Source organism: Kryptolebias marmoratus, linkage group LG4, assembly GCF_001649575.2.
Source record: "Kryptolebias marmoratus isolate JLee-2015 linkage group LG4, ASM164957v2, whole genome shotgun sequence".
NCBI lineage: Eukaryota > Metazoa > Chordata > Actinopteri > Cyprinodontiformes > Rivulidae > Kryptolebias > Kryptolebias marmoratus.
Genome location: NC_051433.1, coordinates 13,384,156 through 13,400,355, shown reverse-complemented (window position 1 = coordinate 13,400,355; position 16,200 = coordinate 13,384,156). Strand labels below are relative to the sequence as shown.

The 16,200-nt window shown below is 41.9% G+C and overlaps 2 protein-coding genes across 5 annotated transcripts in view; one reads left to right on the top strand and one right to left on the bottom strand.

Annotated features, from left to right (window-relative positions):
• Nucleotides 1-3,004, top strand: part of si:ch1073-335m2.2 (msx2-interacting protein) — an 18,136-nt gene extending 15,132 nt beyond the window's left edge. For both annotated transcript variants that reach the window (XM_017415856.3, XM_017415855.3), the window contains exons 12-15: nt 8-76; nt 194-388; nt 486-644; nt 1,769-3,004. In XM_017415856.3, the coding sequence (XP_017271345.1) occupies nt 8-76; nt 194-388; nt 486-644; nt 1,769-1,900 (555 nt within the window). In that variant the 3' untranslated portion in view covers nt 1,901-3,004. The remainder of the gene's footprint in view (nt 1-7; nt 77-193; nt 389-485; nt 645-1,768) is intronic.
• On the bottom strand, nt 2,259-16,200 carry LOC108235703 (mitochondrial carnitine/acylcarnitine carrier protein). 3 transcript variants are annotated; one of them, XM_017415859.3, is made up of 18 exons: nt 16,062-16,200; nt 15,835-15,957; nt 14,680-14,772; nt 14,480-14,607; nt 14,278-14,368; nt 14,025-14,142; nt 12,210-12,282; nt 7,532-7,534; nt 7,008-7,252; nt 6,864-6,899; nt 6,498-6,637; nt 5,787-5,893; nt 5,540-5,693; nt 5,352-5,453; nt 5,197-5,271; nt 5,057-5,122; nt 4,823-4,961; nt 2,259-3,586 (listed from the first exon to the last, which is right to left on the bottom strand). In XM_017415859.3, exons 2-18 carry the CDS (start codon nt 15,937-15,939, stop codon nt 3,462-3,464), a joined length of 1,800 nt encoding a protein of 599 aa, XP_017271348.1. In that variant the 5' UTR covers nt 15,940-15,957; nt 16,062-16,200; the 3' UTR covers nt 2,259-3,461. The 3 variants fall into 3 exon arrangements, with proteins under 3 accessions (XP_017271348.1, XP_037831270.1, XP_017271347.1); XM_037975342.1 differs by lacking the exons at nt 7,532-7,534; nt 12,210-12,282; nt 14,025-14,142; ... (3 more) ...; nt 15,835-15,957; nt 16,062-16,200 and adding an exon at nt 7,786-10,060 and having other exon boundaries at nt 7,008-7,400; XM_017415858.3 differs by lacking the exons at nt 2,259-3,586; nt 4,823-4,961; nt 5,057-5,122; ... (6 more) ...; nt 7,008-7,252; nt 7,532-7,534 and adding exons at nt 7,695-10,131; nt 10,693-10,817; nt 11,639-11,748 and having other exon boundaries at nt 16,062-16,199.

Genomic DNA, 16,200 nt, shown 5'->3' with positions numbered 1-16,200 from the left:
CCTGTAGGGTGCAGACCTCCAGACGAAACCAGATGGCAAGATGACGCAGCCCGTTAATATGGTGCAGTTGCTCACGGTAAGACAGAACCCATCATAACAGTTTAACTGTGTTCAGACTTGTTGGTCTGAACAAGAACTTTCTTTGTCTGACACAGCTGTCTTTTCCTTGTTTTTTTTTCTGGGTTGGATCTAGAAACACCCTATTGTGTGGCAAGGCCTTCTGGCGCTGAAGAACGACACGGCAGCAGTCCAGTTGCATTTTGTCTGTGGGAACAAAGCTCTGGCTCACAGGTCGCTGCCTCTGCAGGAAGGAGGCGCTCTGCTTCGGATCGTCCAGAGAATGAGACTCGAGGCTTCACAGCTGGAGAGCGTAGCCCGAAGAATGACAGTATGTCTTTTTGTCTTAGTTCTACAAAGTAGTTTTCTGTTCAATTGGATTCAGTCTGAGTTTAAATAAACCTTTTTTTTTTCTTCTTCTTCTTCAGGGGGACAGTGATTATTGTCTTCTCCTTGCATTGCCTTGTGGACGAGATCAAGATGATGTCATAAACCAAACTCAAGCTCTGAAGGCTGCGTTTATCAGCTACTTGCAGAAAAAGTTGGCAGCTGGTATCATCAACATCCCCAATCCAGGTTCCAATCAGGTGAGACAGGACTCCTTTTGTAAAGATTTTATTGTTTGGATTGATTTAAAATATATATTTTTTTCTTTGGCTAGTTTTTGCTTTTGAGGAAGTCTGGTTGTGCCAGTATTTTAGCCAAGCTGAATTTTATAAACCCTGTAACAAAAGCCTTTAATAATTTGGTATAGTTCATCGGCGTAGATACAGTAATATTCACACAGATAAACTAAAAACTTAGAGCCAGTTTATGTAACGGTGCGTATAGATAATATCTTTTAAAACTTGTCCCCAAAAAAGTTCAAAATACAATAAAGTACAACCAGATGTCCTAAAATCAAACAGTGATATATGAAAAAGCACTTTAAAATATACCTTTTAAAAGTTAAAGATACATCACATAATGAAAATGAAACATCTGACCACAGATCTGCTCTGACAGATTTGCAACATGTTTAAAAAAAAAAGTCTGTTTTAAAAGGAGTTTTCTATTCTGACGTGAATGAAGTGCAGCAGATAAACCTGCCCATGCCTTCATACAGCAGTAAATATTGAGTAAGAGCCAAAGTTGGCTTTGCTTTTATTTATTTATTTAGTTGCATACAAGTACTTGTAGATTTGACATGAACCCAGAAACAGCAGGGAGCTACATCGGCGGTTCTGGGTGGGCTGTAAACAAAACAATCACTTCCACAGCGTACCTTTTGCTTTTTATTGTCCGCCACTGTCAGCGAAATATCTCATAAACCACTTTACAGGTTTTAAAGAAGCTTTCAGGGAATGATCAGCAGGTGTAGAGCTACAGCTGGTTACCTCAGTCGTTTTTACAGATACTGAGCCGATGTTTGCTGTGGTTCTAAACCTGGATTATTATGAGTTTAAAACTGTCTCACGGATGAGACATTTAATGTAGAAGCAGTGTGTAATAATGAGGAATGTAAAAATAAGTCAAAATTTAAAGGAATCTGTGAATTCAAAGTTCAAATATTCACGCTGCGTTGATCAGTCTGTCACAGGAGATGTAATTTTATAAATTTAAAATTAGAAAGATAATAGTTATTATAGACATAATCGATCTTATTACTGTCTCAGAGCTGGTGAGAACTCGTGGATACGTGCAGCTGATGTTGGTTTTTGTTTTTTCCCAGCCCGCCTATGTGCTTCAGATTTTCCCGCCGTGCGAGTTTTCCGAGAGCCACCTGTCGCAGCTCGCCCCCGACCTTTTAAACCGGATCTCCAGCATCTCGCCACACCTCATGATTGTCATCACCTCTGTGTAACCGTCACTGCTGGGCGCCGCCGTCGGACACTCTCACCCACCAGCCTCAGGAAAACAGAGGAATATATAAAAATATATTTTCCTGGATATAATTGGGAATGTATAGGATCTATCCTATGAACATTTTTTTTTTAAAAACATCAGCCTTTTTTTCTTTCGTCACTCCTGTCTGGTGTATTTGTCCTTCTCCAAAGAACTCAGGGATGGAACAAACCAGAATGAGTCTTACTTGACCATTTCTCTGCTGTATTTCTATTTATTGACGTTTTATTCTCGTATTCGGAGACGCTCTGAAGAAAAGAAGAGAAAAAAAAAAATCAGGATGTTAAAACAAGAATTAGTGACATTTCTGGGTGGCCTTTTTTTTTTTTTTAAATTGCCATTTTCATTTCTTCACAGGAGAATCATAGAAGCCATTGCACTTCAGTGGCTGAGAGGACATTTACATTTCAGCCTGTATTTTTAAATAATTATGTACAGACTTCCTCCCTTGGGTTTTCTTTAGAGGAGGAAGAATCAACTTGTAAATCTGCGGCCAGCCTGTTGAGGACCACGTTCATTTAACAGCTCCTTTAATTCCACCGACTCTGCTCGTTTTCTGACACTACTGAAGCAGCGCGGCATCCAACCAGCCTCAGAGAGACGGGGTGGGAGTCTGTGAGTACAGGACTTTGTAAATATTTTAAATATTTAAACCTCAGTGGAACTTGGACAGAGACTTTAACTCTGGGACACCAGAACGCAGATTGGGAGGAACTTTAGACGGATCCTTAATTTTTTTGGGGGGGTTTTTGTGGGGGGGGGGTGTAAATACTTGTAACACAAGAAGGTTGGCAGACTCGACGTGGAGTCTGCTGATGGCACTTCATATTTTGTAACAAATAAAACTACAGAAAACATGAAGATTTAATACGATCCTTTATTTTTGTGACATGTTTTTTAAAGTTTGAATTGAAGGAATACGGTGGTTTAGTTTTTATGACAGAAGGATTTAAATAAGGTGAGGAGTTTCTAAAAGATCCCAGTGGCTGCCTTTTGCTGATTGCAAAAAAAAAAAAAATCTACTTTAATTCAACCAGGATTCTGATTTACAAGAAAGTGTCTGTTTAAGACTGTTAGCTCATCCTGTTTTGTTTGCTTTATGGTGTTTGATTTATGGTGCTGTATGTTCTTACAAAACTTTGAAAGAAATAGATATTTTGATAAACTATTTATTATTATATAACATTAACAATGGCTCTCTTTGACTGAAGCACCCCAGCAACGCAGAAATGAGTTGTTTTTGTTTGATTAAAAATGAAAATACGGCCTATGTAGGAAAAACACGACACATTTTAAATTCAGTTAAAAATCCAATCTTACCTCGTCTCTTGGACGACGTTAAAGGTAATATAACCTGTTCTCGAGGTTGCATTGTACTCTTTACTAAACATTTTGGATCAAAGTTTTATTTGCAAGAATCTGTTTTCAGATTGAACTAATCTGTGGCAGAGGGTTCAGGGAACGGTTCCTAATGGCTTCAGAGGGGGGAACTCGTTAGATGAGCTGGTTTGTGTCGAATCCTAGTGTTTCAGATCGTCACTGGAGCCAAACAGCGCCACCAGCTGGTCCTTGTACTGGGAGATGTTCCTCTTCATGATGTCCATGCAGGGTCCCAGCAAGCGCTCGAAAGCCTGGATATCGATGACTGAAGGGAGAACATAAGTTCTGTTTAAACACCGAAAACCTACGGTGATTGATTCAAGAGAAAAATGTTTTTCATCACCTAACTTTAGAGCAAAACGTCGTATAATGTATAGGATCCGGGTCAAACTGCTTCTTGTTTTTCTGAAGGCGTGCAAACGTTGACTCAACACGAGCTGTTTGTGCAACAAACAAACAAGCCGACAGCTCCGCGGGTCCGCTTTGTCAGGACGACTTTGACCTCGATGAGACGAATTGATTTTTGCACCATATTGTGTTTTTACTGACTGTTAAATACAGATGATCACGCTGATAAAAATGTCTCACTGTTAAAGGGAAAACAAAACTAAATTTAGATCTAAATGGTCCAAATGCAACATAAGAGTCGAATGAAACCACTTTTATTTGTAGTGGCTCAATCTGTCTGAAGAAATAGAGAAGTTTCTGAAAGTCTGAGCAAATAATTAAGAATTGATGGGCAACACGTCTCCACACTTTGTAAAATTTTATATAACTAAATTTGTTCCTTTTATATAACAGGAACATCCAAAGGAAGCGGGTATAAAAGCTGGAAAAGTATTGACTGTCACCCATCATGCAGCACTAATATCAGCCATAATGCTGTAAACAAATCAGCAACAAAAATATATTTATCATCTTTTAATAAAAACACTATTTTACCTACTTACATTTTTGTTCCTCACCTTCTAAACAGTGACCGTGTTTTGTTTGTTACAAACAAAACAAAGACTAAATCCCAGAGATATAGTAAATTATTTCTGTCATGTTTGCTGTAGTCTTTGATAGTTTTTGCCCGTGTTTGTGTCTGTTAGCAAAATATCTCATGAACCACTGGACAATTTTTTATAAAACTTCCAGGAAGTAATCACTGGGTGCACGCTTGCAGCTAATTTAACATTTGGAGTGAACCCGATTCAAGATGGCCGCCACAGCCAGCTGACTTTAAAACGCACACAAGTAGCTCCAGCTCAGTCAGTTTTCCAGATGCTGATCTGATATTTGCTGTGGTAGTAGCTGAGAGTGATCCTCAACGCGTGCTCGATATTCAACGATATTTTGGCGAGAAACTTTTCAGCCATGCTTGGCGCATACATGCTAAAAAAAGATCAAAACGATGTTTGAGTATTTCCCCCGTGAAATGACTCGTCTGTCAGCGACAAAGTGGAGCAGAAAGCCAACATGTTTGTGTAACAGCAGCAGCGGCGAGTCTCGAACGTACCCAAACACTTGGTGCTCCCCACGGCGTAGGCCGACGCTGCGCGGGGTTTATTCGTGACCAGGGCGAGCTCTCCGAAGTACTGACCTCTGGAGCATCGAGCCACTTCAACCTCTGTGTTTTCCTGCTGACCCGCCTTTGTCTGCAGCACACACACACACACAGAAACGTGACTCACTTTATGCATCTGTTTGCTTGTTAAAAAGCAGATAAAAGGACGATTTTTATCGTATTTACTTTGGTTCTGATCAGTATCTTCACCTCTCCTGATTCCACAATGAAGAAGCAGTCAGCCTTCTCACCCTGCAGCAGCAGAGACCGGTAATAAGTCATAACTATGAAAATAAGCAGAAAGCAGCAGATCTAAAACTCTATACCTGTGTTATTATCCGCTCCCCATCGCTGTAAGTTCGAGCTCCCAGGACGTCGACGATCTTCATCCTCTCGGAGAGCTGAAGTGAAGCAGGACGACACGTGAAGCAGATCTCTGGGTTCAATGCTTTGCTAAATAGAAAAAAGAAAAGGCACAAACCTCCAGACTCTTGAGGAGCGGGACGCACTCTATGAAGGCCTCGTACATCCTCCTCTTCTTCGCGTTGTTCTTCACGATCAGCCGGTGGAACGTGGCTCGGTCCTGACGGTGGAGAGAGACTCTTCACTGTTTTTATCTTTCAGGTTTTGCTGGAGCTAAGAAGGCTGCAGCCGTCACGTCAGACTCACCAGACCCCACAGAGCGCCCTCTCCCGTCGCCACGATCGTGGCAGCTCGCGGCGTGTTGTACATGAGAGCCAGCTCGCCGAAACTCCCCTTGTTGTCGTACTTCCCGACACACACGCGCGCCCCTTCCTTCTCCACGAAAATGTCGTACGCTCCTCTGAGACGTCACAGCCAGACGAGAGGTCAGTTTGCCGCCTCACTCGTCTAGTTGAAATATCTCAAATAAGGCAGAATAAACGGGATCGCTCACCTGTCGATGACATAGAAATTGTCCCCGTCGTCTCCTTGGTCTATGATGTGATCCTGAGGTTTGACCAGCACCTCGAACATGGCGTCCAAAACCTCGGAGAACTGTTCCTGGAGGACACAGGTCAAGCAATCAGGGTTTTTTTTTTTTCCACATAAATGTGACCTAAACACAATTGTAAAAGTAAACAAAAACAGAGACAGCCTCATCTGTTCTTATTTGTAAGTCATTAACCCAATAATGAGCACAAGATGTTGGCCCAGACGCAGCAAATCAGGCCCCGAACCATGATACTCCCGCCGCCGTGTTTTAGAGATGAGACAAGGCCGTTCGTCTGGTTTACATTTCTCCAAAGCTTCTTTAAATGACCTCTGCAGAGAGGCAGGGAGGTTTATTTTTGAAAAGATGCGGCTTCCTTCCTGTTGACCCTGCCATGGCCACATTATCGTTCCCGGGACGGCGGCTTCCTTGTGACCTCACTGACACATTCTGTAGCTCCTGGGCTAATCTTTACTGTCGATCTCAGTTCGGTCTTTATAATCTGTGTAATTCAGTGACCAGTCGAGGAGAAACACAGCTTTGTGTCTTCAGTTGTGTTTCTTTAACATTTAAAACCCTTTTTAGAAATCACACTTTCATTAAAAATATCAAGCTTTAATTTTTGACCTACAAACCATCGTTGCATCGTATCAGAGCTCATTTAAACGGCCGTACCTTCTCCAGAGTTTTGAACAGCAGGATGTCTTTGCACGCTTCCTGGAGCCGTTGACGCTGCTCGTCTGTTTTGGGATGAACGACCTGAGGCTCGGCGCTGTCGTCCTCATCGTCGTCAGGGTTATACGCCTCCGCGCAAACTGCAGGACAAACAAACGAAAACGCTGCTGCCACATTCAGGAAGCAGGTCGGTAGCAATACATAATACAGGTACTTACAGGGTACGTGGGCTGTAGGTACCAGGATAGACTCCCTTTTGGTACCATGAAGTACCAGATACATAGCCTATAAATACCCTGTAAGTACCAGTACTTATCGGACTGCATTACTACCAGGATATGATCTTTTACTCTTTCAGTTACTGACCTGCAGTTCTGCGATTAGGTCTTTTTCTTGTAATCTCTGAAAGAGAAAACAAAAGGTCAAAGGTCAACACGTGACAGTCATTCTGAATTTGAGCTGCTTGTTACCCTCCTCCTCATCTGAGGTACATGATGTTCTAATACTCACTGGGAGTCTCCCTCTCCTCCTCCTCCTCGTCTTCCCTAGACTTGTTAGGAGCCGCCTCAGGAGGGCCTCCCGTCGCTGACGGGTTGGCGCCGGGACTCCGGGCTTGCTGCTCGTTCTTCTGGTTCTCCAGGACGCGGGTGAAATGCTGCACGGCGAACTCGGCCAGGTCGGGAGGCCTGTGACGGAGCACCTCCACCGTGTACCCCTGCAGCAGCTCCTTCAAGCCGGCTGGGATCTCCACGTTACTCATGGCTCAGGTTCAGGTGGAAAACTTCCAGGAGAGTTTCACCGGAGAAAACCCTGAACTGCCTCGGCATCGGCAGGCACTCACACTGATCCATCAGGAGGGAACAGATCGACTCTCCTCTCATCGATCCCTTTATTTAGCACAGCCTGTCGGAAAGTATTGACCCAAACTGTTCACATCATGTGTAATTAAAGCCTGTCCAGTGGATTACAGCTCAGAACTTGATGATTTGACAAAGAAACAACCCACTTTCTAACGTTTATCCAGGAAACTCAACAGTCTGATTCAGAAATAATTCCTATCCAGCAGCAAATGAACACATAAAGATACTTTGAACGGATAGATTTCTATGAAACAGATCATTTTAACTGCAAAATGGTTGTTTTAGAGTAAATAAAAGGAACATTATTTAGATAAAAAAAACAACCTACAAGGTCATCTCCAACTCTGCTCCTTTAATACATTTATATGATTGTTGAAAAAAACTTGCCTTACATATAAATATGATGCTTTTATTTTTTTGTTATTCACCTTTAATGAAACCTTTTAAACGACTCATTCACACACGAGGTCTTCTGTTTCTGTTACAGAGGTATATCAGCTCGACGCATACATGTGAGGAAAAGAAAACATGAAAACCAGAATAAATGTCCAATTATTATTTTTTGTTTGTTTTCCTAAATGGAAACTGAAAAGGCAGAGTAGAAAACGCTAAAACGAGCATCAGGAGTGAACAGACAGAAAGATGACGACCCGAAGCCGAACTCCACAAACTGCAAGAAATAAAATTTAAAGTCGTCTAAACAGACTTTGTAGAAAAAAGATGACTTCTCTGAAAACATTCCTCTTCTCATTCGAGGAGCTTTTTTTCCCCCCGTCTCACCAGATGTGGAAGTTTTAAAACATTAAATTTAAACACCAAAGATCTCATGCAGAAACAAACTGTATTTAGTTACTTTTACCTTTGAATTCAACTCCTCCACATTTCAGTAAACCATATCGAATCCCTTTTTTCCCAGTGTCTATTTCAACGTCTCAACTTAGCTCAAACAAAAATGACGACCTTAATTTTTTTTCGTTAAAACTGTTAAAATGACACAATTTGACAGAGAACAAGAAAAAAAAAACAACTAAACTGACTCAGAAAAATAAGACTGAATATGAGCTACTGAAAACTGGAGGAATAGAACTATTTTCACTGCATTAAATGTCTCTTAAAAGGCTAAATCTGGTGGGACTGATTTGTTTCCACAGGCAGCTGGTTGCTCTGTTGGTGTGAGCTGAACTCACATGCACATCACTCTCCCTGCCCTCCCCCCTGAAGGTCCAGTAGAGCGAAGATGTAAAAGTTCAGACCTCTACAGGGGTGAAAACAACTTTTGCTGAAACCCTGGACCACACCGAGCTGTCCCACTACACCTCGAGGATAGGGGACACTCTCGTGAGGACAGTAATGTCCATGTTTTGGACAGAGAAGACAGAAGGTGAGAGGCGGGGCTGCTGGTTTTAAACTCGGGACTCTCCTCGGTTGGAACAGAGAGAGCTCCCCGATTAAGAAATGAAACGCCTCCAGAAAACGAGCAGTCCAGTCAGTGAAGAAGAAGCTGAAGTCCTGCAGGAACCCGTTTCTTCTGATCCAAAGGTCTGCTTTTACAGAGTGAAGTGACGAACTGAGGAGTTTACAGCTCGTTATGAATCTTAGTCCACAGCTCGTTAAACTACGTCACCATAAACCGAGGGAGACGCAGTTTCTCCCTGCTAAATAAGCATTTATTCCTATAAATGAAGCCCGGTTTTCATTTCTTCAAAAGTGGGATTTAAATTAACAAAATAAAAAAGCTTCACGTTCATTAAGAAGCCAAAAGATTTACGAGGAGCTACAAGAAAAGAAGTAATCATCTCATTAAATGAGCCCCGATTTGCTTAAAAATAAAAATGTAGTCAATTAAAACTCTGAAATTTGAGATTTTGGGCCTTTTTTTTGTTTCTAAATATTTATTATACCATTACATGTCTGATTGTGCACAATACACCCAGTGGATCAAATTCTAGATGAATTTCTTACTTTATACAAAATATTTCAGTGACTAAAGTGACACTTTTATCATCTACTTGATTGGAATATTAGGGTTTTGGAGGCAGAATCCTTTTACTTTGAGCATACAGACTTTTTAGATTTCATTAAAAGTATTATTTAAGGTAAAGGTGATCCTCTGTGCAGCTCTTACAAAACGAAAGCTAAAAGTTGAAAAAAACTAAATTTTTTCCCTGTTTTGTCCTCTTTTTCGAGTAAAAACTGGCTAAAGCTTTCCCCCACCGGATGCAAACAAAAAGACACAACGTGTTTTAGTTTTCTAAAGATGGATCTCTTTTTATCGGTTCTTTACATGATGATTAAAACTACTTTCATAGTTTCACATTAGACAGACGAGAGTGTGACGGGGTGTAAACGCGCCGGACGAAGGCGCCGAGAAATCCAGCACGCGCCAAGCAACCGAACGCACCGTTTCCCGGACACGCACCCCCCAGTCGCAGTTAGGTAAGGCACGACATGTTCGCTTCACTCCTTTTCTAATAAAAAAAAAGAAAAACACATAATTAAACAACAAAAAAAGATTAAACTGAAGGAATGAGAACATTCGGCTGTCTTCTTGTGTGTGAATTATACCCTCTCCCCCCGACAAACAATCAAGTACATGGTTGGAAGAACTGCTAAAAAAAACTCTTCATCTCGGGTGATTCTGTGCGTGCGAGTGTGTTTTCCAGGGATCCCCCCCCCCCTCAACCCAACACCGAGGTGTGTGTGAGGCTTCGTCACAGGTTCGGGGCTACCCAGTTCAGGAACTTCATGGCCAGCTCGAATCCTAAGAAACACGCCTGAAGACAACCGAGAAAAAAAAAAAATACAAAATTTGTTCAGAGCAGAGCTGCAGAAAAGTCCAGCATCAGCAGACTCTTATTTTGAATGCATAAACTTTACAGCAATAGTCTATAAACTGGATCAGACTGAATCCTCTTCTTATTAAAAAACTAAACAAAACCTGCTTCTCCTTCATTCATTATTTGTGTCTTCTGCCCCCTGCTGGTTGGTTTTTACAATTCAGCTGCAGATCACAGCTATAAATGCTGCCTAACATGAGGATCACTTCACTTTTAGGTTAAATTAAAGTCAAATTAAATGACTCAATGTTCTCCGTCACAGATAACAGCTCAATTAATCGTCCATTAAAACAGGACCAAACATAAGTTATAAAAATTAAATCATAATCAGCAGGTTTCTGACCCACAAATATCTCACTGCACTGTTCTAAATTAACCCAAAAGCAAATTAAAACCATCTGGAAAAATACTAAATAATATATAAAACTAATAAAAGCGATATGTCAACATGTTCCTGACTGAATCTTCTTTTTCGGAGCCGAAGAACGAGTGACTCACTGCGTTCGCAGGGAAAGCTCGGAGCATGACGGCGTTGAAGCCTTTGTACAGAGACGTGACGCCCTCCTCCCGGATCAGCTCCCGCAGAACGTCTCGGAAACCGTTGGGATACTTTCCTTCAGGCGCTGAGAGAAAGAGGATCGTTTCGTTTCAGAACAGCTCTGGGTTTTACTCCGACGCCAAGATACAAAACAGTCAGCGACGTTTTCACGCAGACTGTTTGTTTCCCTGCCCTCACGTTTAAAACGAACCCCTTTAAGCTTTAACTGTTATCGCCTCACACAGATAATCACACCCCAGCAGGATGCTGACGGAACGAAGCTCCTTTGGGTCAAAGAACCAAACGTCTCGTGGACGAGCCCTCAGATCCTGATATGTTTGCCGTCACACCGTCGGGGAGATAAGTGTGCCGTTGTCTCATCCCCGTCTTCATCAGACTCAGCTTCAGACGATGAAGAAGGCTGATTGAGACTGAATCGGGCGGCGCTGCGTCGAAATAAATTCACTCACTGATAACGCTGGTTTTGTTTAGTAAAAACGCAAAGTGATCAAACTAAACATTAAACTGTCCACAAGTGTCTTTGCTAGACATTTTACTAAATACGGTTCATTTCTTTTTAAGTGGGCTCACTTACAAAATCAATATCGCTCCCGCTGCATCTTAAGGACCAAACTTTAGAGGATTTGATGCGACCCACTGTGCAACAACAAATCCTGAACTCAGACTATAAAGAAAATCCGGACTTCAGGTGCGGCCGACCCCTGAATCCTGAAACTGAATCCAGCTGCAGCTGACTCAGTGTTTCACACAGACGACAGAAAAAATAAATAAATAAAAATCACCAGAGACACAAAAAGTGAACAGATGTTGATCCTAATCTCAGGTAATCTCATGTAAAGAGAAATGAAGTCTTAAGCGTTGCAGTGTTTTCGTGTGCAAGCGAACCTGTTTGGAAGCGAGACTTGAGCACATCTGGTGGAATTGCGACAGCCCAGTTACAGATGCCGGCGATCCCTCCGGCTAACAGCACGCTGGGAACACTGAGCTCGTTGTGGCTGCAGGAAGAAGACGACACGTCCAGCTGCTCAGGAGAGGCGGGGTTTGTTGTTGTTGTTTTAAACCGCCCAGCGCCAAAGGAGGAAGGGCCATGACTGTGTGTGTGTGTGTGTGTGTGTGCACTTGTCTGTCATGTTAGCAAAATATCTCAGGAACCACTGCACCAATTTTAATGAAATTTCCAGATATTGAGCTAAATGTCTGTGTGGTAGTAGCTGAGAGTCATCCTCAACACACTCTGAGCGCTAACAGATCTCACAGTATTGGATAAAACTGAGTGAAACATTATTTACAAGGTTTAACCAGATTCTTCTCATGAGACGATTTAAGTTTAAAACTCTGGCGTGGGAGGCGGTGGGCGATATGCATTCCTTCAAGGAATGTTATGTCTTAATTTATTTATTTACATTTTTAGATAAACAAAGAGGAGTAAATACTGAGAGGAAGAGCAAATACTCACCTCTTTCCTGCCGGTGTGAGGATGTTCTTCAGACACTCATAAGACATGAAATACATCCCACTGGCTGGAACATCTGGAAAATAAGACAAAGAAGTTTGCTCCATTAAGCATCAATAATAAAAAGGATTATTACAGGCTGTTTTATAACATTACATGTTTGTCAGTGCATTTTTGGTTTTGTCACAAGTCACTGAAAGCTGAAAGGCTGGCAATAATGTTTTTTTTTTTTTTGCTTGTGTCTGTTCACAAAATATCTCATGAACCACCGGACGGATTTTAATTAAACACTCAATAGATGCACATCTACAGCTGATCAAGTTTGGGAGTTACCTCGATTCAAGATGGTCACCACAGCTAATCGATAATCAACCCAAAAATGATTATAACTCGGTCAGTTTTACAGATATTGAGCTAAATTTTAGCTTTATAACAGCTGAGAGTCACGACACAGAATCTGAGTGCTAACAGATCGCTTATGGTTTTTATTTTAAACTCTATAATCTAAAGTTAGCATCCAGCCCGTTTGTCCTGTTAGTGAAATACAGCAAAATGTTCCTGAAATGCTTTTAGTTTAAAACTCCGGCATGAAAAGCGATGGGCGATATGACTCCATCTTTGTGATGACGCCCAACAGGAGGAACAGATGCCAACGAAGGACTAAAAACTCTGAAGTAACTCAACAACCAGACCAATAACTGATTTACCGGGTTGGAAGCCAACCGTCTTCACAACCTCAAATAAAGATAAGAGATCCAAAGGTCCACAGTAAAGTGTGCTCAGCGCGCTGTTCTACGACCCACGTCTGCGGCGCCGAGTTCTCTGACTGCAGATAACGCAGCTGAACGGTGACCAGATGGACACCAGCAGGAATTTTAACATCCAGCAGAACAGCTGGGTCATCAGCACTGATGATAAACCACAACAATGTTCTCACTTCTCGTAATTAAAGCGGGCGTCGGCCATGTTGAAGACGTAATGGTTAACGATGCCAGTGCCCGCTGATGACATCACTGAAAACAATCGAGATTCAATAAAATCAACTGTCTTTTTTTTTCTCTTTAAAATAGGGCCTCGGCAAGTGAACTTTAAAGAGTAGTTCTTAAAAAATATAAGAAAATAGATAATGAACAATAAGAAAATATTCAAAACCAATAAAACAATCAGATTAAGCCCATTATATCCTCAGTTCCTGCCTTCCCCAAAATAAAATCTGTTAAGTTTTTAATGTTAAATCTCGCTCTAAAACAACTTTAAATGTTGTCTTTCATCAGAGGAGGGTAATAATGTTTTTGCCTGTGTGTTTGATTGTCTGTTACCAAAAGCCAGATTCAAAACGGCTGCCACAGCTAATCAGCCTTAGCAAACACAAAAATGGCTACAACCGAGCCAGTTTTACAGAATTTAGTGTGGTAGTAGCTGAGAGTCATTCCCAACACAGACTCTGTGCAAAGAAGAGTTCAGCCTCCCATACTGCGGACATGGAGCTGGGCTCAAAAGTGTCCTTCTCTGTGGCACTGAAAACTTGATTTTCAGCTCAACAGGTCTGGCTAAGCAGGAAATCTCGCTTCGGTTTACTAAAGGGAGCTGGTTTTGTCTGCGTTTGTAGATAAGCATAAATACGTTTTAGGACCACACCCACAGGAGTGGACCCTCCCAGGGGAGGGGGGTGTCTGCAACCACACTAAAATTCCCCCAGAACACCCTGGTTTTAGTGTTCTTCTCATTGCTTTGACTTATTAAGTGTCCAGCTCAAAACAATCAGTTTGATAAATAAAGAAAGAAACTAAATGGACTGCTGTCCGAGTAAAGGCGTACCTCTCATGAGAGTGAGAGCTGTGCCTTTGTAGACCCCTCTGATTCCAGCTTCTCTGTACAGCTGTTTGACACAGTCCATGGGTCCTGCATACTTCACCTCTCCTGTTGATGCCTGGATCTAAAACACACACACACACACAAAAAAAACATTGTTTTACTACCTTGAAACATGTCTTCTACTTGACTCTTTTTAATTCAAATGAACACAAGTCTGATTTATGGACTCTTGCATCCCGATTAAAGAACCTCTGACCTGCAGGAGACATTTGATGCGCTCGCCAGGCGCCATGATGGCTGTGGTGAAAACACCCGACAGCATCCCTGCAGCAAACAGCTGTGGATACCTGCAGGAGACCAGAAGAAGCTGACGCAAAGACGAACTTTCACCCCCCCCTCAAAGTGTCTGAGGCGACAAACAGAACAAATCCATCGCTCGTGACAAATCAATCACCTACGTAAGGACATCATCAGGAGACTTCTGCTGGAGTTTCTTGCCCAGTCCGAATCCAAAGAAACAGATGGCAAACATGGGCGTAACTCCGATTATTGGAGCTGCCATTCCCTTGTAGAGTCCTCTGACACCCTAAGAGAAGCATGAGAGCGTGAGAAAACATCTGTATTTGGAGGCAGAACCTCAGATAGTCTGCACTCTCACCTCTTTGGCTAAAGTCTTCTTAAAACAATCAATGGTTCCAGCATACAAGAGCTTCTCTCCAGGTCTGGGTTTGGGTTGAGTCTGTAAACGCACCTGAGAAGAAAGAAAAATCAGCACGAGATTTAGTTTCAAACACAAATGAGCCAAAAAGTTGTTTTTTTAATGCAGAACTGCAATCCTAAGTACAGTTTATATCGACTGTTTCTAATAAGCTTTGAAACTGATCCTCGAAATGTTTGATCTTTTATTTGAAAACTCAACAAACTTGTGCAGGATGACGACTGCAAACCAATCATTACTGTCACCATCGAGTTGACTCAAATCTGGAAATCTCACAATTCACCTCATATTTGTCCATATTAAATATCAATATTCATATGGATAAAGAGATTCATTACATAAAAAAAAAATCAGCAGGATGTCACAAGTTTACACCTAAATTTAAATGTTTAATAATAACAACAACAAAAAAGAAAAACTGTGACCAGCAGGGGATCCTAGAGAAACTTGAAGCATCTAAAACTACAAAAATATGTCTAAATATGAGCTGAAACAACTTAAAATAATGCCTAAACTTCCCAGTAAAGTTCCACACTTATTGAAGTTTCCTTTGAGCTACTTATTGCAGAGTTATGATCCTGAGGTGTTGGTTAAGACAATAATCTTTAAAGCTCATTGGAGAAACTTTAATCCCCTCTAATGCACCTTTACCAATTCTGAACAACTTATTTGACCAGCCCACGGCGAGCTGGCTGACACTGGCTGATGTATTAACCTGGTTGAGGTCTCAGTGTGGCTCTGTTGATGTGATCACTGGTTGTGCAGCTGAGGTGCCTTCAGATCAGGTATCTGAGCAGCAGGGGGGACTCGTGATTGGCTGAAAATGGGTCAAAGGTCTGCCTGCAACCGAGTTTACACTCTGCACTGACAATAGCACACTAATGCACACAAATTAGCACTAATAACAGATTTTAATCTCCCTGATTTATTTGCCTTTGCTTCAGAACAGAGCATTCTTTCTTCTATAGTTTTAAAGTTTTACTGTTTTTAGTAAAATGTAAAGAAATGAGGGATGCCTCAGTACTGTAGTATCCATTATTTTCTGCTGCCTGACTGCAGCCGGGTGCTGTTTGTTCTGTAAGCAGAAATATTAACTTTGATGGTGTCCAGCGGGTGTCCTGCGAAGACGAGACAAACCCCTCCGAAACCTCCAGCGAAGAAGTTCTTCAGCGGACTGATCGGCTGCTGCTGTTTGGCCATTTTTTTTTACTTTCGGTCCTGACGGAAAAAAAGAAGAAAAACACCAAAACTGTGACTCTGGTTGACAAAAGAGAAACGCAGAAACACGGCAGTGAACCAAAAACCAATTTAGTACACCTCACCTGTTCAGCTTTTCCGCAAAGAAGTGAGTTTGTGAGCTGCTGCTGTCACTGCAGTCTGCAGGACCTTTCACCCACTTTTTCTACCCGGACCGGTCTGACTGCTACACAACCCTTCTCCAGTGCGCCTCTGTTTAACGTC